The sequence below is a fragment of the Spermophilus citellus genome (assembly GCF_964194105.1).
Source record: "Spermophilus citellus genome assembly, chromosome: 6".
Lineage (NCBI taxonomy): Eukaryota > Metazoa > Chordata > Mammalia > Rodentia > Sciuridae > Spermophilus > Spermophilus citellus.
Window position 1 is genome coordinate 75,742,966 of NC_138187.1, and position 26,659 is coordinate 75,769,624.

Genomic DNA, 26,659 nt, shown 5'->3' on the forward strand with positions numbered 1-26,659 from the left:
TACAATTTCTTTAATTGGCTTTGAAAAGGGAAGAGATAATTAAATCCATTCAAGTGCCTCCAAAATGGTGAGCGTTTATATTTTGCAGAAATAAATTCTGCATTTTGATTTGTTGGTTTATCCGTAATGCAAGTTGGAATTTTAAGTGTAAAATGATTGATTCATACTATGCACAGAACACAAATGAGACCTTTTTATGTATCAGATTAATAGATCGGATGTTTTGTAGTAAAACCCAAACATTTTCCTTTCTAAAGTGGACAATTTGCCAAGAAGCTTGAGCAACTTAGTAATGTGCCAATAAATAGCAGGTTTATAGTTTCACTGCAGTTAGACGCTCTGTCCTCATTTCTAAAGACAAAAAAAGACATTCAGAGAAAAGTATTTTAGTTCTTCAGCTATTATCCTTTATTTAAGTGGGGAATCACATTTCTAAAGAGAGGCCAATCTCACATTGAGCATCTGTTATTAAATATGTACTTTCCGTCTTTCCTTAGGGGAAGTTGTTGTTTTATAAAATCCTAATAGTTTTATGTCAATAACTAATGAACACAGATAGAACATTTTAATGAATATGTCATATGACTAGATTTGTAGTTCTGAATTTAATGATGAGAAAGGGAAAATATTAAGGCTTTCCAAACAAATTGATGAAAACATTGTATCGATCTTGTTCCAATTATAATTTCTTTTAAATTTGTTCTTAGTTACAAGCTTATTTTTACTTCAAACAAGGGGATTACATATGAGTTAACTATAATTTTAAAGAACAAAAAATGTTCTTATTAATATGTAGTAGAACATAATAACTGACTCTGAAGAATGACAAATTTTTCATTTGTTGTATTAAGCTATTTTGGACATGTTGGCTATTCCATTGCAAAGGTTCAAGTTCTTTCTTCCATTTGCAGTTATTTGCAAAGGAGGACAAGAATATTAAATACTCTTGATGAAAGAGGCCTGTCTTTCGGGGAAAAAGATTCCTCTTCCAGGGCTTATTGGAATTTGCTCTTGAGATTTTGTTGGGCATTTAACTCTTGTTTGCATTACGGTACTTATGCAATCACTTTATTTTATTTCCAGGCAGAAGAATATGGTTTGCTCCAACTGTTGGTTCAAAGACTTGGAGATTCTGGGTGAAAAACTTTAGTTCGTGTTTGTATGAACAGGCAAAATGAACTTGAGAATTGCTAGAAGATAAAATATCAAAACTGACTTTTGTAAAGTTTAGTCACCCTAGACTTATCTAGAGGAAGGTGAAAGAAAAAGAGAAGCAATCAAAAGAACTGTTTGTCCACAAATGATATTCATTGTATTTAATCAAGTAGTGATTTCTATGACTTAGGAAATTCAATTTTCTTGAACAGATAGTAATTTTGTGCCATGCAAATAAAGCGGGTCAGATTTATTATTGGCAAAACTAGTCTGAGAAGTTGCTATGTCTATTTCTGACTCTCCTATGCAAAAGTTTGGCTATAACCTTATTGCCAAAGTTATGTAGGACTAAATGAGCTGGTAAGGAGAAAGTACATAGGGAGGAAGAGCAATAAATAAACATAGAAATAGCTCTGGTTATATAAAACAATAGGTTTATAACATGAAAGTACAGAAAAACAGAAAAAAGAAAGAAAAACTATAACATAACCTGGAAATGACTCTCACTAAGTCTTTGTTGTATTTATTTCTAGTTTTATTTTCATAAATGAAGGCAACTGATTTGGATCATATTTAATTATTCTTTTTCTGAATTCACTTTTTACCTAACATCATATCAGGAACATGTTAAATTTTTTTTTTTGAAATTTTAATTTTTAGTAACTAAAAAGTAATCAAGACATATATGTTCAATTTTTAATATTTCATTATTTGGATACTATTTCCAATTCATTCCTATTGCAAAAATGTATAATGACCACCTTGACATATCAATACTTATAATCTCCATCTCATAATTTCATTTGGGTTTATTCTTAGAATTGAAACGACTAGAATTCATTTATGTAATAATTTCTGCAACAAATATATTTTTGAATGCTTTGTGCTATGAAACATTTTGAAGTTTTTTGATACATATTGTTAACACTGCTCTCTGGAGCGGTCATACCAACTTATTGGTGGTCCTGCCATATATATTTTCCTCTTGGTATTTATACCCTGGCATAGTCCTTTTTATATCCTGTTCATCCATTGGCTATTATAGAAATGAAGGCTGATCATAAAGGGAATTCATTTTAATATTGTTTGGATGTCCTGTCTGGAAGAATCCATCTGCTATGTCATGAGAACACTTAACCAGCCCTGAGCAGAGGCCCTAAAGCCTCCTGCCAGGTGCCAGGAAGAACCTGTGTCCTCTATTCAATAGTGAACTGTCTTGTAAGCAGCTCTGACTACATCTTCATGGCCACCAAAGGAGAGCCCCTGAGCTAGGACCACCTAGCTAATCCATTCCTAACTCTCAGATATTGGTAAGATAATATATATCAGTTTAGATTTTTGGTGACACTTTGTTACACATCGATATATAGATAATATCCAATATTACCAACAGTTAGAATCCTTGCCTACATTGTCACTTTTCAGTTATTTTGGCTGGTAAAATATTTAAAAATTTTTTTCACTTTTTTTTTTTTTTTGAAACTGGGGATTGAACTCAGAGGTTCAATCAACTAAGCTGCATCCCAGCCCTTTTAATTTTTTTTTTTTTTTTTAATTTGGAGACGGGCCTCATTAAACTGCTAATGGTGGCCTCATATTTGTGATCCTCCTGCCTCTGCCTCTGAGTTGCTGGGATTATAAGCATGTGCCACAGTGCTTGACTCACATTTTGATATTTTGATCTGCTGTTTTTTCTTCTTCTATTTGGTGATTTATATCCATCCATTTTTCTTTCAGTTTTTTCTTGGGTTGAATTTTAAGGGAAAAATTAATACAGCAGCATAAAATTGCCAATAGATGCCATGAGGAAGTCTTAGAGATGCATAATGGATTTTGTTAGATTAACATTGTCAAGATTCAAACAAAAAATAATTCTTAAGGGTGAAGTTTGGCATTTTTCTTATTATCCTCTTTGACCCTCAAAGCAACTGTGGAAGATTTTGCATTCCAAAAAATGCCACAACAATATTGTCCATTCTAGAATCTCTTTCTACAATGTAAATTTTACATTAATTTCACTGAGTGGGTCTATAACTCTGTTACCTTGAACCTGAATAAACTTGCAAGTACAGGTGAGGCAATGTGACTTTTAAAGTTGATCATAAAAGATGCTGCATGTCCAGCCAGGGTTCCTTTTTTTTTTTTTTTTTTTTTTTTTTTTTTTAAGAGAGAGTGAGAGAGGAGAGAGAGAGAGAGTTTTTAATATTTATTTTTTTAGTTCTCGGCGGACACAACATCTTTGTTGGTATGTGGTGCTGAGGATCGAACCCGGGCCGCACGCATGCCAGGCGAGCGCGCTACCGCTTGAGCCACATCCCCAGCCCCAGCCAGGGTTCCTTTTGATACTCACTCTGAAAATTCAGCTACCATGATGCAAAGGAGGTTCAAGCTAACTCACTGTGGAGGCCATTGGTAGGTTTTCTGGTCAACATCCCAGCTGAGGTCCGAGTCAGCAACCAGCATCAGTTGCCAAACAGGTGAGTGACGATACCTCTGAGTAAGGAATTGAGTCACCTGCACCCTTCAGGTCTTTCCAGCTGAATCAGTAAACAACCAAGGACAATCTGCTTTAAGTTTAATTTCTGATCTAAAGAATCTATGGGTGTAATAATATCATTGTTTTATGCTTCTAAGTTTTGAGTGGTTTGTTATGCAGTAGGAGTTACTAGAATAGTAACCATATAAAGAGAAGTAGATTGGTTACGTGTTTTTTTTTTTTAATACTTTATTTAGAGACAGGACCTCACCGAGTTTCTTAGGGCCTCACTGAGTTGCTGAAGCTGGCTTTGAACTTTTGATCCTCCTGCCTCAGCTTCCCTAGCTACTGGGATTATAAGCATGCACCACCATGCCTAGCCTGGTCAGATATTTTTAATCTTTTAATTTTAGTGCTCAGGAAAAACGGGCAAAGAGAGAGGGGAGTAACATTTTCATATATTAGGGTTCTCCAGAGAAACCCTGACTGATATACTCTGAAATCGTGCATGCACACGCGCGTGTACACACACACACACACACACACACACACACACACAATTGGAATTGACTCATGTGACTGTGGGGATTGAAAAATCCCACCATCTGCCATCTGCAAGCTAGAGAATAAGGGAAGTGTGTGGTGTGGTGTGATACCATCTGCCTTGGCAAGTCTAATTATCAGAAGATGGGAAGAGTGGGGATAGAGTGCTGGCGTAATTCCTGGAATCAGTAAGCCTGAGATGTCCAAGACCAGGGGAATACAGATGTCCCATCTCTAGAAGAGAGAGAATTCACCTTCATCTGTCTTTTTCTTCTTTTTTAGGACCCTATGGATTGGATGCCCATACACTTTGGTGAGAAAGGATCTTTTTTTTACACAGTCTTCTGAGTTACATGATAATCTCTCAGACACACTCAGAAGTAATGTTTTATCAGCCATCTGGGCACCCCCTAGTCTTAGTCAGTTTGACACTTAAGTATCAGGTAGTGTCTCCTAATAAGTTAATGTCAGCTTAATCATGGATTATTTACATATTCTATGCTGTTTCTACAATATAATTTTGGTTATTATTATCATTTTTTGGTACCAGAGATTAAACCCAGGGGCACTTAACCACTGAGCCATATACCCAGGCCTCTTTTGTATTTTATTTAGAGACAGGGTCTCACTTTGTTGCTCAGGGCCTTGCTAAATTGCTGAGGCTGGCTTTGAATTCCCAATCCTCCTGCCTCAGCCTCCCAAGCCATACAGACTACACCATATTATAATTTTGAATGGCAAAATATGATGAAGGTACTTTTCAGTTAATAATTTGTCCACGAGTTATTTATTGAGAAGTCCTTTGAGGTGTCAGGCACTATATTAGGTAGTGAGAGCACAAGTGAGCAAGCAGCAGCATGGGTTCCAGAGATTAGTCCAATAATCACAGACATAAAAGTTAACAAATAGGTATGTGAAAAGCGGGAGATTATTATAGAGCTCTGGGAGGAACGCATTCGTTGTGGTCAGGAAAAGTCTGAAGAACTGGCTTTGGAGATGAAAACTGAAGCATGAGTAATTGTATTTAGCTGTACTTAGCTTTTCTTTTTACACAGTATTTAGTTGTCTTATTTGTTCATTCACTTTCTTCTATTAAATTATATGTTCCTTGAGGCCAGAAAATATGCTTTCTATTTCACTGAAATAAATAACTCCACACAGCTTATTTACGCTCATAGTTTTGCTTAGCCTTCTACAAAATGACCTGCTGGCACATGATGGATTTAAGAATAATTAAATTTAGGTTTCCACTTCTGTAATTGTTTTCCAATGCTGCCTTTGTATCAGTCACCTCGGGGTTTAGGTGAAGGCGCTGTTTCACTTGTACCAAGCGTTTCAGTTGAGAGTAATGAAAATGGGTTTGGACACAGATTTGCAGTGGAGGATTCAATTGGTTGATAACCCAGGCATTTACATGGCAAAATGATGTGTTGCAGCCACTGATAACATTAGTGACTTCAGTGCTACTAACTATTGAAAATAATTTTGGGGTCATTAATTGGTGAGACAGATTGCCACACTTTTTTTGGGGTGTGTGTGTGAGGGTTGAACCCAGAGCCTTATGCATTTGAGGCAAAGCACTGTACCAACTGAGCTATATCCCCAGCCCCTGCCACAAATTTTAAAGATTTTCTGGACTGGATTTGGTTTTCCTAACAATATGAGAAGGGAAAGAATGTGATGGAGAAGTAGGATCTCAAATTCTCTAAAACCTATTTTACAGCTTCGAGCCTTATTACCGTTCTCAGTATTTTGTAAGGACATTTCTACCAAGGAGTTGTAACTACTATGGAGACTTCCAGTAGAACCAAACTTAGAAGGTCTGGTGGAACACAGGCTGGATTTTCATGGAAGTAGCCATGAAGGAAACCTGAGAAAGAACACAAGGAGTTCCCCAGGTTAATCAAACCTGGGTACTCTATCAGGGCTATAGAGAGCAGATGTTCGGAGATGGACTTCAATCTAGAGATACTTTCTGATTTATGGCCTTCATCCTTTTAGGAGATCTTTTATGATACCAAGTCTTTTCTGTACTTGCTGAAACATTCCATTTATCTTCTTGTCAGGGACTCAGCTATCTAAGAATTGGGCTGCAGTTGAGGTAGACAGGACAGTAGCAGATGTGATATACTGATGTTGGGAACCAGGAGACACTGTCAATGGGCATGTCTTCTGGTACATTTGTACCAGGGACAAGTGGAGGCCTTGATTGCCTCTATGTTAGTTTGGGTTACATTAAAGCTATTTCTTTCATTTGGATTTAATTCATCACTCTGATCAGGTATATGTTAGGTAAGAAGGAGAATCATATTAGACATTTGGCAATGAGGTGTTGTAGATGGTTATTGGAGGGATGAGAAAGAGGTCAGGATATTTATAATCCCCACCACAGCCCCAGGGCTTTCTGTAAGGGATTATCATGATCTTGCCATGACTCAAGGCCACAGCTCCTGTCAGGAAGCTTTCTCCAAGTAGCTTCCTCCCTCATTAACCTTGCCTCATCTATTGGCCCTTCAGATTTAGGAGTAGTGACAGAGTCTCCCCTGTTCCTGAATTATTGTATTGGGATCTTTATTAACCTCCTTTCCACTTGTCCTATCTGAGTGTGTCCTTGCTTCCTATCGTGAACTAATTAATGCACGATTGATGTGATGATCCAAAGGCAGAAATGATAGGACTTGGCAACTCAGTGTGGATTCACAGAGGCTCCTCACAGACAGCACTCCATTGGGAGAAGGCTTAGAAGGAACACTTTCAAATACAACTTTCAGGATATCCTTTCATTAATCATTGTCCTGTTTTGTTTTTCTTTTTATCTTTTTGGTTGTAGATGGACACAATGCCTTTATTTTTATTTATTTATTTTTACATGGTGCTGAGGATTGAACCCAGTGTCTTACACGTGCCAGGAAAGCGCTTTACCACTGAGCCACAACCCCAGCCCCCTGGTTTTTTTTTTTTTTTTTTTTTTAATAACAATGTTCTCTGAAAAGGAAGATACAAGTGGAGATGGCGAGAGGTCAGAGTATTCAGATAGATTCTAAAAGCAGAGCCGATAGAACATGCTAACAAATAGAATTGGTGAGTGAGAGAAAAAAGACTGAGAACTTATCAGTGAAGGAAAGAAATGTTGAAGAGCCACGGAGTCAGGAAAGAACAGATTAACTTCACTTTTGTTACAATTTAGGTGAGCCTTGCTAACTTCCTCTTAACTGTGTGTGTGTGTGTGTGTGTGTGTGTGAGCTTATTTTTACTGCTGTGACTAAAGGACCCAACTAGCACAATTGTAGAGGAGGAAAAGTTTATTTGAGGGCTCACAGTTTCAGAGGTCTTAGTCCTCAGAGGGCTGGCTCCATTTCCTGGGGCTCAAGGTGAGGCTGAACATCATGGCAGGAGAGTGTGGCAGAGGGAAGCAGTTCACATAGTGATCAGGAAGCAGAGAGAGAGAGAGACTCCACTTGCCAGATACAAATATATAGCCATAGCCACGCCCCCAGTAATCACTTCCTCCAGCCAAACCCCATCTGCCTCCAGTCCCCACCAAGTTAATCCCATCAGGGATTAATTCACTGATTAGAAATGACTCAATCATTTCTCCAAACCTTGCATTGTCTCACATGTGAGTTTTTCAGGGACACCACATCTAAACCATAACAGTGTGTGTGTGTGTGTGTGTGTGTGTGTGTGTGTGTGTGTAAAACAGGCAGTAAAGTAGGGGAAGGATTGAAATCAGTAACTGGTCCATAGAAAGGACCAAACTTTAATAGTCCTGGAAGGACCTGATTGGGAGTCAATACTTTCATCAATCAGTATGCTGTGATAATGACTTCTCTTAGACCTTGAAAAGTCCTTACAAATTGTATTTTTATATTTATGTTCTGTTTCAGCATTGGGTGTTTACAGTTCAGTGTTTAAAGTGCTCAATACATATTTATGTATTTTTATTTTATTTTTAGATGAGTGTTCGGTTGACATTCACCTGATCTGCCTTACAGAGGAAGTCTGCCGGTGATTCTAAGGAAGAGGTATGACTCAGGGCCATTTGAGGCCCACTGCAGAGGGATCTTTTGGTTGAAGGCAGAATGTAGAATGATGAAATGTGGAACAAGAATGGACTATAGGCATAAAAGGAGAGAAACCCTAGGATTGGTGAATGCATACATATTAGCCTCAAGACAGCATAGCTATCATTTGTTGTCCTTAAAACATCCCCAAATTTATAGTTTTGTAATGAAATCCAAGTTAAGGATTTCTCATAATTTTGTTCACTGATGTAACTTCAGAAACTTGGACATATTTGTTGCTGAACTCAACAGATTATCATATTACAACCAGATAAGTATCTTGTATATATTTTTGCATCCTCTTTATCCCTATAGCCACTCTTTAAATTTAGGTTTTCTTTTATTGCTAACACTTAATGGAATAACATTTTTTAATGTCACCACATAGCAGACCGAGTATATAAATCCCTTTGGAGTCTGGCATCTGTTTGCTCTTCTGCCCTAATCTCCTTCCATTCCCCTCTCCAACATAGAGACACACACATGCATATACATGTACATGCAGAAATGATTATTATCTTCTGAACATGCTAAACCCTTTCATGAGCTCTTTCGTATATGTGGTACTGATTTCTCTCTGCAAGGAAGGCCTTTTCAGACTTGTACAATTCTATCAACCTCACTTTGGGGAGAGTTTTGAAATAAATCTGCGTTTTCATCCCAGGAATGAAGTTGATTGTTTCAAGGGCTTATTTAGCACCTAAACATCTTCTAGCACTCACCACAAGGAATTGTAGTTATTTTCTAGCATGTCAACAAATTCTAGACAGGAAGAGCTTAGATTTTATATATATATATATATATATATATATATATATATATATATATATATTTGTATTCTGAATTATAGAGTCAAATAAGATTTACAAGAAATGTCTGTCAAATGAATACGACAGATTTTTTTCTAATTGGTGGGAGGAGAAATGATACAGGGTAACAAGTAAATAATTAATTGATTTGTATTGTGTGACCAATAGGTAAAAAGACAGAGCCAACAGGATAGGCTAACAAATATAATTTCTGCTAGATGTGTATATATCTTGGTTATATCTTCTAAAATTCTAATAAAAATGTGAATCAAAGTTTTCAAGAATAATTCTACCTATCCTAGTTAACAAGTTTTCCATCATAGCTATGGAAATCACATCAATATTTATTTTTTTCTGTTGGAATTTGTTCAGTATAATTGTCCCATTTGATAGCTTTTTAAAAATTCTGTAAGCCTAGTAAAGAGATATCTATCCTCACATTATTTAAGTTAAATGTCCTTTCCTTGAATACAGTCTCAGGTAGACCAGCACTCTGACCAGAGTCAGCCTTGGGCAAGAGCTGGGGCTTCTTTGAAAAGTCTGTTTTCCCTGATATTGCCTAATGCTTTCTTTTCCTTTTGAAGCTGACCCTATTAGGCTTTCAGGACCTTGCCAATTAAACCCTAAAGATCATGTTGCTCAGATGAATGTTAAAGGCAAATGTACATGCACGTATGCATAACTCCACTAAAAGTTTCAGAAAAATAGCATTTGCTATGAGCTCTGTATTTAAAAAAAAGGTTGATAGCTCATTAGGAAGACATGAATAATGCTGTTGTAGATAAAGACCATCATGAAAAATATCATTATTTCTGAGTTCTTTTTGAGTATAAAGTCAGAATGTGTAATGCCAGGGTTAGATCTATATTGGGGTTACTTGGGCAAAATTTATTTACAGGCAGGGTTGTTCACATGAGGAAAGCTGGGCAGTGTTAGAAAATGTCAGCAAGGAGCTGTTTTTATGAAGGTGCAGATTCTGGATTGACCCAGAGTCATGCTAGTTTTATACCATTAAACCACAAAGGTCAGGACAAAACTTAGGAGGAATAAACAAGCCATGAGGGTCATTTTGTTCAAAGGCTCCAGTTTTATACCTGATCACAATGATAAATTTTACAAATATGGAGTCCAGGTAAACAGATTAGCTAGAAGGGCTAATGTATTCCATCAAACCAAAACATAGCATGACAACCAGCAAATAAAACTAAAATCAAGGCCAAAACTAAGCCAAACCCCATCTCCTCTAATTTTTTTTTAAACTGAGGATAGACCAGGATCTTCTTAGCATCTAAAGGGGCCCTGTGGTAGAGTGCTTGCCTAGCACATGTGAGGCACTGAGTTCAATCCCCAGCACCGTATAAAAAAACTAAAACAAAATAAAGGTATTGTGTCCATCTACAACTATAAATATCTATCTATCTATAAATCTATATAAATATCTATAAATCTACAAATCTCTCTCTCTATATATATATATGTAAAGAAGAACTTAATTCTTTATAATCATATATATATATATATATATATTTACAAATCCCCTAGTTTAAGGCTTTAATTAAAATAACCCAGGAATAACCTTGATTTGAATTAGCAGGTCTGTAATAGAAGGGTCTGGTTAAGGTTGTTTCTGAAGCCTAGAGTTTTGAGATACGTGTGCTGAATTAGCTGGTCACCTTGGTCATGACGTGGTCTTCAGATTTTTTTCTTTTTCATTGAGAAAATTTAATGAGATGAATGGAAAAGTCTCTTCTGACTCTGGTTGTGTTTAAGGATTTCAGAGGAAGGATGATGATATTTGGAAGCAGAGGTCTGGGGTACCCACTGATACTAAATTCAGACATTTCCTACAGGTGAAAGGTGCCAGGAATTTTTAATTATTCATCATGGATAGTACAACAAATTCTCTGATTTCTGGATGGTGCACTGTAATAGGTATGAAGTTGCTTTCTAAGAAATCTTGGCTCTACTTGTGAGAACTCCTCCAGCAAGTCTTTCATGTGACCCTATTATAGATCATTTAAGTTTTCATAAAAAGTATCTTTTTATCCCTTCTCCCATGTCCTGTAGACAGAACAAAGGTTCTAAGCTTTCTTGTGCACTTGCATTAATTGAAATGCATATGCCTACATTCTGCCAATAAGATAGGGAATCCCAGTTCTGGGGTGAGTAAGAGGAATTTGTATTTTTGGTAAGCTCCCAAGGGGAATGGGCTGCAGTTGGACATACTGATTCCAGAGACCATGGTTTCTCTTCCCTTCAACCATGTGTCAGCCTGCCCCTCACCAGCTTCCATTATCTTGAGTTGCAATAATTCTGCAGCAGCCACAACTGATTTTTAGTTTTTTTTTTTTTTTTTTTTTTTTTTTTTTTGGCAGTGCTGGGGATGGAACCCAGGACTTTGCATATACTAGGCAAGCATTCTACCACGGAGCTACATCCCCAGCCACAACTGATTTTTGAAAGTGGCATTTCTAGGAGATGGTTCTCCAAAGGTGGATCCATATCACTTGAGAATCATTTATTCTGTGTATGGATTCCTGTTTTCCAACTCTGAAGTTCTAGGCAACAGTATAGGAATTTGCATTTTTATTAGCAAATGTGTAATTCTTCAATATGATTAATTTAGAGAAACACAGCTTCAATGGACTTAATTTCCCAAGATTTTCTGAGTTACAGTGTGACATTAATCATTCTTCTATTGGAGAAAATTACCAGAAGTTTTCATATTTTTTACAAAATCATTGTGCCCTTTGCTTTCATTGAGTCTTTGAGATTATAAATAGCCATGTGTTGAATAGTATTCTTTATTCTTTGATGCTTTAGAATTTGTAGCCTAATATTTTTTCAATGTTCCTTATATTAAGATCCTTGGGATAAATTTTCTTTTTTTAAACTTCTTTTGTAAAAAAAATTTTAGTTTATGAACACAATGCCTTTATTTTATTTTTTATTTATGTGGTGCTGAGGATCGGACCCAGTGTCCCATGCATTCGAGGCAAGTACTCTACCACTGAGCCACAACCCCAGCCCCTTAGGATAAATTTTCTTAAAATGCAGATTTAAGAAAATGTTTCTCCTCAGAATTTGTGTGCTTTTTTTCTACTGCACAATGACAGTTATGTGACATGTCACAATCTCTTCTTTACTTTGGTTGCCAGGAAGCTCAAAGAATCCAAATCATTTATCAAAATGAAAGGGGTGATCAGAATTAAGGAGAATGATTAGTTTTAAAGCTGTACTTATTAACTGATATCCAACATGCTCTGGAAAAATAGTTCTTTCTTTGTGCTTTACTTTGAAGGCACTGTTTTAATACCTTTCAGTCTATACTGAGTAATGTGATACCTAACTGCTTTTCTTTATTTATTGGACTGGTTATCCTGCATTTTTTTTCATGCCTTGATTGATTTTGTTTTTCCCTGGTTCAGTGTTTTCAAAATGTGCCTAATCATAGGATTACTTAAAAGTGCTTGTTAAAAAATACACAATGTCATTATTACCCTATTGCACATATATGACTATATATATTGTACATATATGATTCTACATCATATACAACCGGAAGAATAAGAAGTTTTACTCTATTTATGTATGATGGGTCAAAATGTATTCTAAGGTCATGTATAACCAATTAGAACAAATTAAACACACACACACACACACACACACACACACACACAATCTCCAGACATCCTCTAGATAAGTGGATGATATGATAAGGTTGCATGTTATTGTAGATTTCTCCTGATGTATTGATACTAGGTTTGAGAAATGACCAAGCCATGCTTTTAGTTCTTTTTTTTTAGAGAGAGAGAAAGAGAGAGAAGTTTTTAATATTTATTTTTTTAGTTTTTCAGTGAACACAACATCTTTATTTTATTTTTATGTGGTGCTGAGGATTGAACCCAGCACCCTACGCATGCCAGGCGAGTGCGTTATCACTTGAGCCACATCCCCAGCCCCCCAAGCCATGCATTTTGTTCCAAGATATTTACTAAAGTTCGGATTTTTCAATGATTTCCAATGTATGGAGTACTGTTAGGCAGGGTTTAGGCATGGCACCATCCACTACCATTTGGAATTCTGGCTCCAGGAAGAAAATATCTGTGCAATTCTTTTATTTTTTCTGACACCAGGACTCTCCTTTTCTCATTCCTGCCTACAATCTGTACTACAGAATTTAGCTTTACTAAGTTGTATAATTTAATTCAGGAAACATTTGATACAGTTTTAAGTATAGGTATTGAAAGACAAATGGCTCATGGTTTTTTGCAAGTCTTCCTATGAAGACTCCAATGCTAGTGAAAGATTGTCTAGTATCCAAAGTGTGAAACGGATGTAAATACAATTACAAATCAAAAGCAAGGCACTGTTTAGGAATAAAAGTAGACAAAAGCCACAGGGATTTTTAACCAAGCATTCTTTGATTTTTTTTTTTTTTACCCAGCATTTCTCCCTTGAAAATTTATAGTGTGTTATGGTGGAGGGTCTCCACTTTGGGTCCCACAGAATGATCTATGGTACTTCAAAAAATGCAAATGCCTCAGCCCCAACATTTTGCTCCGAATGAGTGTCTCTTGGGTTGAGTCTAAGTGTGTATGTTTTAAAAAACTTCTAGACTTGAGAAACCCTGAAGTATGCACACCTTTGCTTTGGAAAAGCTCATTATTCAGTAATGTACATCAGTAGCACTGAGGGTGACAAGCCTGGGAATCATCTAATGATGAAATTTTGAAACCTGTTATAGTTAGTGTTTATTTACTTCAATTTTGTTTTTAATTGACAAAATAATAAAGCAATTTTATTGAAACAGAATCCTTTGGAGGTAGGACAATAAATCTGTATTTTTTTTTGTTTATTTTCCCATTCCCCTCACAACCTCTTATATGTAATTTGTATAGCAATGAGGGTCTCCCTTCATTTCCATGCAATTTCCCTTTTCTCTCCCTTTCCCTCCCATCTCATGTCTCTGTTTAATGTTACTCTTTTCTTCCTACTCTTCCTCCCTGCTCTGTTCATAGTTGCTCTCATTATATCAAAGAAGACATTTGGTATTTGTTTTTTAGGGATTGGCTAGCTTCACTAAGCATAATCTGCTCTAGTGCCATCCATTTCCCTGCAAATTCTATGATTTTGTCATTTTTTATTGCTGCATAGTACTCCATTGTGTATAGATGCCACATTTTTTTATCCATTCATCTATTGAAGGGCATCTGGGTTGGTTCCACAGTCTAGCTATTGTGAATTGTGCTGCTATGAACATCGATGTGGCAGTATCCCTGTAGCATGCTCTTTTAAGGTCTTCAGGGAATAGTCCGAGAAGGGCAATAGCAGGGTCAAATGGTGGTTCCATTCCCATCTTTCCCAGGAATCTCCAAACTGCTTTCCAAATTGGCCGCACCAATTTGCAGTCCCACCAGCAATGTACAAGTGTACCCTTTTCTCCACATCCTCGCCAGCACTTGTTGTTGTTTGACTTCATAATAGCTGCCAATCTTACTGGAGTGAGATGGTATCTTAGGGTGGTTTTTACTTGCATTTCTCTGACTGCTAGAGATGGTGAGCATTTTTTCATGTACTTGTTGATTGATTGTATATCCTCCTCTGAGAAGTGTCTGTTCAGGTCCTTGGCCCATTTGTTGATTGGGTTATTTGTTATCTTATTGTCTAATTTTTTGAGTTCTTTGTATACTCTGGATATTAGGGCTCTATCTGAAGTGTGAGGAGTAAAAATTTGTTCCCAGGATGTAGGCTCCCTATTTACCTCTCTTATTGTTTCTCTTGCTGAGAAAAAACTTTTAAGTTTAATTAAGTCCCATTTGTTGATTCTTGTTATTAACTCTTGTGCTATGGGTGTCCTATTAAGGAATTTGGAGCCCGACCCCACAATATGTAGATCGGAGCCAACTTTTTCTTCTATCAGACGCAAATCTGTATTTAAAAGAAAAAAAAATCTGAATTGAATCTGATCATCCACCAGGTTTGGGAACAATTCATCTGAAATACCCAGGGACTTTGGAAGAAAGACTTAGGAAACAATTTATTAAAAAGACCTTTGAAAGATCCATAGATCTCAACCTAACATTTGGCAAGCTGTAGAATTCTACAGTTGGACTGAGGACAGTGAGCCAAATTTTATGAGTTTTACTACCTTATCTTCTTTTCATCTGTGACACCTCTAGTCTTCCCTTTCTGTTTCTTTCTTTCTTTTTTCATTTTTCTGACACCAGAGCTCTCCTTTTCTCATTTCTGCCTACAATCTATACTACAGAATTTAGCTTTACCAAATTGTATAATTTATCTCAGGAAACATTTGATACAGTTTTGATTAGGTATAGAGCAGAGGTTCTCAAACCTCATCTTACATTAGAATTTCCTGGGAACTTTAAAAACTACACTATCCCCACCCTGGTGTAATTAATTCTGGGTTTGGGGTCCTGGTATTTTATTTTTTTTGAAAACTTTCTAGGTAATTCTAATGATTTTTAGGGTTGAATATAGCTGGTTCTTTGTTTGTTATTAATGCAGCCACGTTTCTAAACTCTTTTGCATTCTGCCTCTTTTTGGTTGTTATTGTTGCCCCTTTTATCTTTTTAGCCTCTAAAGAGGTGGTAATTGATGCATGAAGACCAACAATAGAAGATTATAAGACACTTTTTTTTTTTTTTTGGTACCTTGTAACCTGAGCACTTTTTACCATTACTCATGGGATTCGCAGCTATAATTCCCACAAATACAAGATTCTGGATTTTCTTTTACCATTCATCTTTTTTCTGTATAATTCCAAATATTTTTGTAGTGACGTATGCACCTATCTTGGAGACTGAAGAATTTAGGCCTTATAAAATCTTTCCTTTTATTTTTTAGATATACATGACAGTAGAGTATATTTTGACATATTACACATACATGGAGTATAACATTTTAGGATACCATTTAGTGGTGGTACATGATGTGCAGTGACAGTGGTCATGTATTCATATATGTACATAAGAAAGTTATGTCCAATTTATTCCATTGTCTTTCATATTCCTAACCCTGTTCCCTTCCCTTCATTCCCCTTTGTCTAATCCACTAAACGTCTCTTCTTCTCCCTGTCTTCCTTGAACAAACAAATAAATGCAAAATGAATTTCTTAGTTTGCAAGTAAAGTTTGCATTTGCTTGTTCATTCATAGGTAATTTAGGTAATTTGGTTCTGTTTAAGGGAGCATAAAGTAGAAAGTGTGTGTGTAATGGAACCACATATTTGAGAAAGAGACAATGAACTAATACAGATGTGTTCTGTGTATATCAGAGAGAACGTTTGAACTTTGTTTTTTTTGGATTGGCTTATTAGCATGATAATCTCCAGATCCATCCATTTACCAGAAAAAGCCATAGGCATTCTTTTTAAAGACTGAATAATATTCTATTGTGTATATACATCATATTTTTTAATCACTTCATCTGTGGAGGTGTATCTATATTGGTTCCATAGCTTACCTATTGTGAGTTGAGTTGCTATAAACATTGAAGTAACTGCATCACTGTAGTATGCTGATTGTAACTCCTTTGGATATATATATATCAGAGAATGGTACACCTGGGTCAAATGGTGGTTCCATTCTTAGTTTTTTTGAGGAATCTGCATACTGCTTTCCAGAGTAATTGCACCATTTTGCAGTCCCACCAGCAATGCATCCTCGCCAATATTTATTGTTCTTTGTATTCTTGGTGATTGCCATTCTGACAGACATGAAATGGAATCTCACAGTAGTTTTAATTAGCATCTGTAATTACTAGAAACGTCAAGCATTTTTTTCATATATTTGTTAACCATTCATATTTCTTCTTCTGTGAAGTAGGACTTATAACTGTCTTGATGTGCCATAGCATATATACAATGAAATCCTATGAGTCTTCATGTACATTCCAAGTAAAAAAAAAACTTAGAATGTGAATATTTTAACAAATGATTTAAAAACCCTTAAATATTTTTTTCAAATACTTGTATAATTGAAGGAAGGAAACTAATAAGATATTTGTTTCCTTGTGAGAATTTATAATTATTATTCATTAAACATTTAGGGATTGCCAATCCCCAGATAGGCTGGGGATTGAGAAGAGAGTTTTATGCACATGGGTATTCACAGTTGAATGAATGAAGGAGATGTTCTAAGGGATAAGATGGAGATACTATATATGCAGTTTAGTTGAGGAACTAACACCAATGTGCATAATATAAATATTATCAATTTTTTAGATCATAATAGGGAAATTATTAGAGGATAATTAAATGATCCATAGACGGGTGCTATTTATAGGTAATAGGAATTTAGAAAGCAGAGGGTCCAGTACAAGCTGACACAGTTGGAATAAGCTTCATGCAGCAGGTGGTCTTTTATTTGTTCCTGCAGGAAGAATAGATTTGAACAAATGTAGAAAAGGAGACCAAGGGAACCCAGCACAGAGAAGCTACCAATGAGGCATATGCATCACCTGTATGTATATTGGGACAAGGTACCTGCAGACACAGAGAAGAGTACTCGCATTTTGGAAAGGTTTTGTGAATCCTTTTGGCAATTTTTTTTTGTACCAGAGCTTGAACTCAGGGGCACTCAACCACTGAGCCACAATACCAGCCCTATTTTGTATTTTATTTAGAAACAGGGTCTCAATGAGTTGCTTAGTTGCTGAGGCTGGATTTCAAATCATGATCCTCCTGCCTCAGCCTCCTGAGCCGCTGGGATTACAGGCATGTGCCACTGCACCTGGCTTCCTTTTGGCATTTGAATGAAAACTACACAAACCCTTTTCCAGAGCAATGCATACATATACACAAATGCAAATTTTTGTAATTTTAGAGCTTTACAAGTTCCTTAAAGTTAATGGAGGATATAAATCATATGTGGTTTGTTTCAAAATAACTGCAGATTGTGAGCAAGGGAATGAAATTATTATACTGGGTTTAGGGACACTTTCCTAGTGTAGGGAAATTTTCCAAGTAGCAATATAACTGGAATGATTAGTGTGTGGAAAGCCCTGGAAGTAGAGGATATAAATATGAAAAGATAATTTGTATAGGCATGAAGATTAAACTGCAAGAGAAAGATATTATTCATTAATTAACTGTAGATGAGTTTTTAAATAGAAGGAATATAATGAATAATTTTGTGTATACATGTTTTGATTTTTATATTTAATGTTCCAATATTTTTGGAACTATTTTATATCAGAGGTTATGTAGTTAAATATCTTAGAAGCAGGAATACTTCATTAAAGGTTTTAGAAGTAGTCATTGTAAATGAGGAAAAAATACAGTAATTTCCATCAGATTAATTCACAAGGCAGGAAAGGGGGAGGGTAAAAATATGATTTACACTATCAAATTCCGTAGGATGGTTGGAATTAGCCAAGAAAGAAAATGACTTCAGAGATAAGGAGCTCAACAAAAACTTTTACTAAGAAGCCTGAATTCACTTGTCCATTCCTAGGTAATTTAGGTAACTTGGTTCTGTTTAAAGAAGCATAAAGTAGAAAATTCTTGAGTACAGGAACCATATATTGGAGAAGGAGACAGTGAACTTGAATGTCCTTAAGCTTGAGGAAGACAGGCACTAACCAGCAGAGGGAGTCCATGTTAACTGACTTTCAATAGTGCTAAGTTTCACAGGTTGTTATGGAGTAAAAATATCATAAAAGGGTAAAAAATCAAAGAAGAGTGCCAACTACCTGGGGCACCAGGATCAATTGCCTTGTTTCAGTAGAATCTCTGCATCTTGCCCTTTTGAAATGAGACACGAGGCTGAAATTGTCAAACTGAAGAAAATGTGGCAATAAAGTATTGTTTTATTCATGTTAACTGTCAGGAAGTTCGTAGTTTTTCTTGCTTTCTGCTGAACTGCTGGAAGGTATATCTGATTTTCAAAAAATGAAGTGTGGTGGTGCTGATGTTTACACGTTCGACAAAAAAGATTCTTCTATATATTTTTTTTCCAAAGAAAAAAAGCTGAATTGTGACAATCTCTCTTCTATTTAAAATTTGGGTATTATATGTTCATTTGAAAGTTAGAGTTAACTTCACACAATACCTTTAGAACTAAAGCAAACCACTTCTAAGAACAGGCTGTTTCCATTTTGCATGACCTGCTCCAAATGTATGCATCAAAGAGTACAGTAAAAATGACAATGTTTAAGTAATCTATTAGTTGCTTCAAAATAGAATGCTTTTTATAACTGATTAGAATGAATGAATGAATGAATGAATGTATAAATAAATAAATAAAGACAGAATGCTTTTGATAGTGTTCAAACATGAAGAGCCCGATGAGACAGCACAGATTTAGTCAGGGCTCTATAAATACTAGCCACAGAGGAAAATATGACTCTGGAATTAACTAAATTCAAATAAGTAAAGCTCAACAAATTAAATTTTTATATGAATATTCTGTTTTATTTAAAAAGAAATTACAAATTTAGTAAATGTTGTTATTATAATACTAGTTTGGGTCAAGCAAACTAGGATAAAGTTTGATTAAATTAATAATAGCAGTGACAATTTAATTAATAATTAATGTGTACATCGTTCCAAAGAGAAAATGAGGTAATATACCAGTTGCTCCAGAGAACAAATAAATGCAATGCAAATAAAGGGGATGTAAGGGTTCTCGGGCTGGGACATCTGTCACCCCATTGATTGCCAGGGATGATGCAATTGATCTGGCTATGGAGGCTGGTGTTCCCTCCCCCCCCCCCTTACCAGTCCATGTGCATCCTTCCCAGAGCTGCGTGCTGTGTTTCTGGACAGAAGGCCTGCTCTCCAGTCAAGGTAACAGGAGTAACCCCCTCAAACCCTTGCCCCACATCCACCCCTGACTCTGGAGTCTGGAATTTTCAGACAAACTCAGAACAAGTAAGTGGGAAAGTCAAGATTAGAAGCTGGTGGTAGGAGAGATGGATGGAAGGACAAATGTCAAGAAATGGAAGGTAAAGTACAGATGAAGTCAGTATTTGAAAACAATCTAAAAAGTTGATGCATTTGCCAAAGTTGGTTGGAACTTGGAATCTCGTTCCTTCTTAGTAGGAAACAAAATAGGTTATGCAATTTTTCAATTAAAAGTTAGTAGCTTTATGGACATATAATATACCGTGGAGTTCACACATTTAAAATGTCCAGTTTGGTGGTTTGAGTATATTTACAAATACACACATCCATCAATTATAGAACATTTTCATCACCTTGGGGGGGGAAAAAACCCTGCAACACTTTGGCTTTAACACCTTAAAAAAAAAAAAGAAAGAAAGAAAGGGCAACACTTCAGCTTTAACCTATCCTTCAGATAACTTGTTTTCTGTATTTATGGATTTCTTTCTTTCTGGAGTTTTATGTGAGGAATCACATAGTATGTGATTTTGGTGGATGGTTTCCTTCACTTAGTGTAATGTTTTCGAATTCATCCATCATGTAGCATGCTGTCAGTACTTCATCCCTGTTTTATGGCTGAATAATAAATAATATTCTATAATATGAATGTAACACAGTTTGTTTATCCATCATCTATCAGTGCCCATTGGGTTGTTTCCAGATTTTGGCTAATATGCACAACTGTTTAAAGCAACATCATTCATATCAGTTTCTATCTAGCAAATGTTCTCATACATTGCTGAATCATATGATAACCTCATATTTAATCATTTGAGGAGCTGCTGGTCTCTTTTTCAAAGTGGCTTCACCATTTCATATTCCCACCAGCAGTGTGTTTGGGCTCCAGTGTCTCCATATATCCCTCCACCCTTATCTGATGTTTTGATTCCAGCTATCATAGTGGATGTGAAATGGTTTCTCATGGTAACTTTGATTTGTGTTTCTCCAATGACTAATGATGCCGTTACATGATCTTTAGTGATCATAAAATAAAAAAGAAGGAATTTGCCTAATAAAATATATCTATATTTCTGCTTCATACATGGGCCTACAAGAACTTTATTTCAGGGGGTCTTCATGAATAGGTCTGTAACATTCCTCCAGAGAATATAATATATTCTGTAGGGTAAAGAGCAGGTAATAAATGCTCCCTACTCAGATTTGGAGGATTTGCAATCCTGAAAGATTAGCTTTTAGAGTTGTGTTTTATGATCAGGGTGCTTAATATTTCCTTTGATGATCGTGATTAAGGAGACACAGGTGTTCAACAAACCTGTTATCTCTGAAGCACATCTGAACAGCTGAGGTTCGCCATCTTTATTTATCTTTGTAGGTGTGTTAATCATACCAACTGTAAATCAACATTTGTATTTACTCTGTTTGTTCTGCTTGAAATTAAAAGGAAAGAAATTAAGGTACTCTGAGGAGTTCATTCTAAAGAACACAATTCCTATTTTTCTTTCTAGGAATCCTGTGTTATCAACTGGCTCTGCAAAGATTATGAATTCTGTCTCCTGCTGAATGTCTGCCCCATTAGAAGCTGAGTTCCAATATACTTTTATCCACTTTAAACTCGAGGTTGATCTTTTCAGATCCCTACAGCTGAGTTGAAAATAATAATAGACAAAAGTTCTGGGAAAGATTCATCTCCTTTGCTGCTGGAACACAAACAGTGCTATTTTTTATACAAAAAAATATGTTCTTTTTCTTCTTCTCCTTCCTCCTCCTCCTCCTCCTCCTCCTCCTCCTCCTCCTCCTCCTCCTCCCCCCCCTCCTCCTCCTCCTTCCCTCTCTCTCTCTCTCTCTCTCTCTCTCTCTCTCTCTCTCTCTCTCTCTCTCTTTTAAATTGAAGCAGAGTAGGCTGGAACTGTAACATCATAAAGAAAAAAGTACTGTCTTTTTTTCCCTCAAATTAAACCCTGTGGTTCTGAATTAGTCCCTGTACGTAGTTGAATAGGCAAAGGACAGATGTCCCTCAAAAATTAAATGCTTTACAGTTAATAAGACTGCATTTGATGCAGTATTATTCCCTGGTCAGAACATAATAAGCCATTTCATAATTTCCAAAGTACTGTAGGAAGTTATAATACAACGTTGCTACTCTCATTAGCAGCCCTTTGTTACTGACAGTCTCCTTTAGCTTTGGGAACTTAATCTTTTTGATGAATTATTTAATATGCTCTGGATTCTCCAAATTTGGCAAAGAACACTTACATTAAAAAATCACTAATTTATCTTGTTTCTGAAATTTATGAGCCTCAATCTTTGTTTTTGTGAATTTTTACTAAGAGGATGAAAATGTTCAGCCAAATATAATTTTTTTTATGTAACCCCAGAAAACATATCAAATAACCAGGTAAAATGACCAAGCCAGGCACGGTGTTGCATGCTCTGAGGAAGGATTGCTTGAACCTGGGAATTCAAGACCAGCCTGGGTAACATAGTGAAACACTGTCTGACAAAAAATTCTTATAATTATCTTTTCTTCTTCTCTATCTCTTCTTCAACAATTAATGTTCAAGTAGAGAGAGAAATAAAGTCAGTGAAAATCATATTACAACTTGTGGATCTCATTGTCACTATAGTGAAAGAAAGTAAATCTGCCTTGACTAAAATAGGCAGAAACTGGTAAAAAAAATACTTCTGAAAACTTTTTATAGTTATCTAGTAACAGCACAACTGTTAATTAAGTGTATCACAAAAATAAGGAGGGAAAATGAAAGTCCCTACTCTTCCTGAAAATTTGGTTAAATCTCATTTTCTCCCCCCACCCGTAGCAGAGCAAGATAAAATGTGGGAAGGAGGGTTTTGAAGTGCTAGAGGAGCCATTTCCATGGGCTCCTTCAGTTCACATTTGTCATCATGCCCTTGGCTTAGGTGATCCTCTGTTCTTAGGATGGCCTTCTTGGGCATGTGACCCTGCAGTTGCGTAGCACTTGGCATTTAGTACTCTGAAATGGTAGTTGCAACATACTGAACAATTCGTTCTTTGAATTGAGTTCTGTAGGAGAAGTCTGAGGAGCCAATGGCCTTTCCATACCAGAGACTTGGAACTGGACTTCATGTGAGGTCCACCTTCTGCCACTTCTGTGCTGCTTCAGAATAGACCCACAGGCACCTGCTTTGCTTCCCGTCTAGGTGACTGCTTGTCACCTCTGTGTGGGAAGAGGATGGAGGTGGGCTGGTGCCACTTTAAATAGCAAGTAGGAAACGCCCCAGTGGATCATGAGACAAGACTGTCAGCAGTATGAACAAGGCCCTGCGTTTTCATTTTTCCTGGGCCTGGCCAGTTATGTAGCTGACCCTGCTTAAGACCCAGTGATTGTGCCCATCTGATCCTTGCTATCAGATTGTTTTCTTTGTGAAATGTGTGGATGGAAAAAAAAATAACATTTTCTTTTCCTTTCCCCCCATGTGTCTGAGTGTTCTTATGGAGATTTTCACTGGCCTGATCCACAAAAGCTCCAATGACACTTTCTTACAGAGACCCCTATCCTAAGTACTCTAAGGATTAATGTTTTTTTGAAAAAGTCTGTTGATTTTTTCCCCCCAGGTAATCCAAATAATTTACATAAAAGATTTTATAATGTTTGTAATGTCCCCATATTTACTTTTGCTATCGAGTGTGTTGATTAAGAACATGATCTTATAATCAAAAAGACTTTGCCACTTGCCTATAGAGACATAACAGATAGGCTACTCATTGGTTTTCCTATAGTGTTTTTTGAAAAAATTTTGAATTGATGCATAGTAATTGTACAGAAAATGGGCTTTAGAATATGGGTTTTATTGTGGCATAATTTGTTATGCATATATTTTTGATCATTTCTATCACTTCCTAACCCACTCTTACCCTTAACTCCCTCCCCTTGATCTCCTTCCTCTTTACTAGCTTCTCCCTTCTACATTGATTATTATTATTATTATTATTATTTCTTCTTCTTCTTCTTCTTCTTCTTCTTCTTCTTCTTCTTCTTCTTCTTCTTCTTCTTCTTCTTCTTCACATTACACATATGAGAGAAAATATATATGTCCTTGACTTTCTGAGTCTGGCTTATTATGATCTCTAGTTCTGTCCATTTTCCTAAAAATGACATGATTTCATTCTTCTTTATGTCTGAATAATACTCCATTATGTCTATATACAACTCACATTTTCTCTATTTGTCCATCTGTTGATGAACACCTAGGCTGGTCCACAACTTGGCTGTTGTGTATAGTGCCACAACAAACATGGGTATGCAGGTACCTCTGTAGTATGCTGACTAATTATTTGGGGTATATACTGAGGAATTTCTCTGGCTGGATTATATGGTAGTTCTATTTTTAATTTTTCTGAGGAACCTCCATGCTGATTTCCACAGTGGCTGTACTAATTTAGATTCCCACTAACACTGTGCAAGTGTTCCATTTTTTTTCTCATCCTCTTCAACATTTATTGTTATTTATATTATTTATTTATTTATTTATTTTTGTCAATCACTGTTGTACTTTATTTTTTTATTATTAGTTGTTCAAAAGATTACAAAGCTCTTGACATATCATATTTCATACATTTGATTCAAGCAGATTATGAACTCCCATTTTTACCCCGTATACAGATGGCAGAATCACATCTGTTATACATCCACGTTTTTACATATTGCCATACTAGTGTCTGTTGTATTCTGCTGCCTTTCCTATCCTCTACTATCCCCCCTCCCCTCCCCTTCCCTTCCCTCCCCTGCTATCTTCTCTCTCTACCCCATCTACTGTAATTCATTTCTCTCTCTTGTTTTTTTTCCTACTTTCCCCTCACTTCCTCTTATATGTAATTTTGTATAAAATGAGGGTCTCCTTCCTTTACCATGCAATTTCCCTTCTCTCTCCCTTGCCCTCCCACCTCTCATCCCTGTTTAATGTTAATCTTCTTCTCATGCTCTTCCTCCCTGCTCTGTTCTTAGTTGCTCTCATTATATCAAAAAAGACATTTGGCATTTGTTTTTTAGGGATTGGCTAGCTTCACTTAGCATAATCTGCTCTAATGCCATCCATTTCCCTGCAAATGCCACGATTTTGTCATTTTTTAGTGCTGAGTAATACTCCATTGTGTATAAATGCCACATTTTTTTTATCCATTCATCTATTGAAGGGCATCTAGGTTGGTTCCACAGTCTTGCTATTGTGAATTGTGCTGCTATGAACATCGATGTAGCAGTATCCCTATAGTATGTTCTTTTAAGGTCTTTAGGGAATAGTCCAAGAAGGGGAATAGCTGGGTCAAATGGTGGATCCATTCCCAGCTTTCCCAGGAATCTCCATACTGCTTTCCAAATTGGCCGCACCAATTTGCAGTCCCACCAGCAATGTACAAGTGTACCCTTTTCTCCACATCCTCGCCAGCACTTGTTGTTGTTTGACTTCATAATAGCTGCCAATCTTACTGGAGTGAGATGGTATCTTAGGGTGGTTTTTACTTGCATTTCTCTGACTGCTAGAGATGGTGAGCATTTTTTCATGTACTTGTTGATTGATTGTATGTCCTCCTCTGAGAAGTGTCTGTTCAAGTCCTTGGCCCATTTGTTGATTGGGTTATTTGTTTTCTTATTGTTTATTTTTTTGAGTTCTTTGTATACTCTGGATATTAGGGCTCTATCTGAAGTGTGAGGAGTAAAAAATTGTTCCCATGATGTAGGCTCCCTATTTACCTCTCTTATTATTTCTCTTGCTGAGAAAAAACTTTTTAGTTTGAGAAAGTCCCATTTGTTGATTCTTGCTTTTAACTCTTGTGCTATGGGAGTCCTATTAAGGAATTTGGAGCCCGACCCCACAGTATGTAGATCGGAGCCAACTTTTTCTTCTATCAGGTGCAGAATCTCTGTTTTGATATCAAGCTCCTTGATCCATTTTGAGTTAACTTTTGTGCATGGCGAGAGAAAGGGATTCAGATTCATTTTGTATCGCTATGCCGCCTGATTCACTCTTCCTGCTTAGAATTGCTTTTGCTATTCTGAGTCTTTTGTTTTTCCATATGAATTTCATGATTGCTTTATATATTTCTACAAGAAATACTGTTGGGATTTTGATTGGCATTGCATTAAACCTATAGAGAACTTTTGGTAATATCGCCATTTTGATGATGTTAGTTCTGCCTATCCATGAACAGGGTATATTTTTCCATCTTCTAAGATCTTCTTCTATTTCTCTCTTTAGGGTTCTTTAGTTTTCATTGTATAAATCTTTCACCTCTTTTGTTAGGTTGATTCCCAAGTATTTTATTTTTTTTTTGAGGATATTGTGAGTGGAGTGGTTGTCCTCATTTCCATTTCAGAAGATTTGTCGCTGATATACAGGAATGCCTTTGATTTATGCATGTTAATTTTATATTCTGACACTTTGCTGAATTCATTTATTAGTTCTAGTAGTTTCTTTTTAGACCCTTTTGGGTTTTCTAGGTATAAGATCATGTCACAGCAAATAGTGATAATTTAAGTTCTTCTTTTCCTATCTTTATGCCTTTAATTTCTTTTGTCTGTCTAATTGCTCTGACCAGTATTTTGAGAACTATATTGAATAGAAGTGGTGATAGAGGGCATCCCTGTCTTGTTCCAGATTTTAGAGGGAATGCCTTCAATTTTTCTCCATTCAGAATGATGCTAGCCTGAGGCTTAGCATAGATAGCTTTTACAATGTTGAGGTAAGTTCCTGTTATCCCTAGTTTTTCTAGT

At 36.3% G+C, this 26,659-nt stretch overlaps 1 protein-coding gene across 3 annotated transcripts in view; it reads left to right on the top strand.

Moving 5' to 3' along the window:
• ARL5B (ARF like GTPase 5B) overlaps positions 1-26,659 on the top strand; it is a 203,422-nt gene that overhangs the window by 135,948 nt on the left and 40,815 nt on the right. For 2 of the 3 annotated variants that reach the window (XM_081298782.1, XM_081298781.1), the window contains exon 7: positions 8,131-8,199. In XM_081298782.1, coding sequence (XP_081154908.1) covers positions 8,131-8,157 — 27 coding nt within the window. In that variant the 3' untranslated portion in view covers positions 8,158-8,199. Of the gene's footprint in view, positions 1-4,456; positions 4,488-8,130; positions 8,200-26,659 lie in introns of those variants that run through there. The other variant, XM_081298780.1, reaches the window with a different exon arrangement.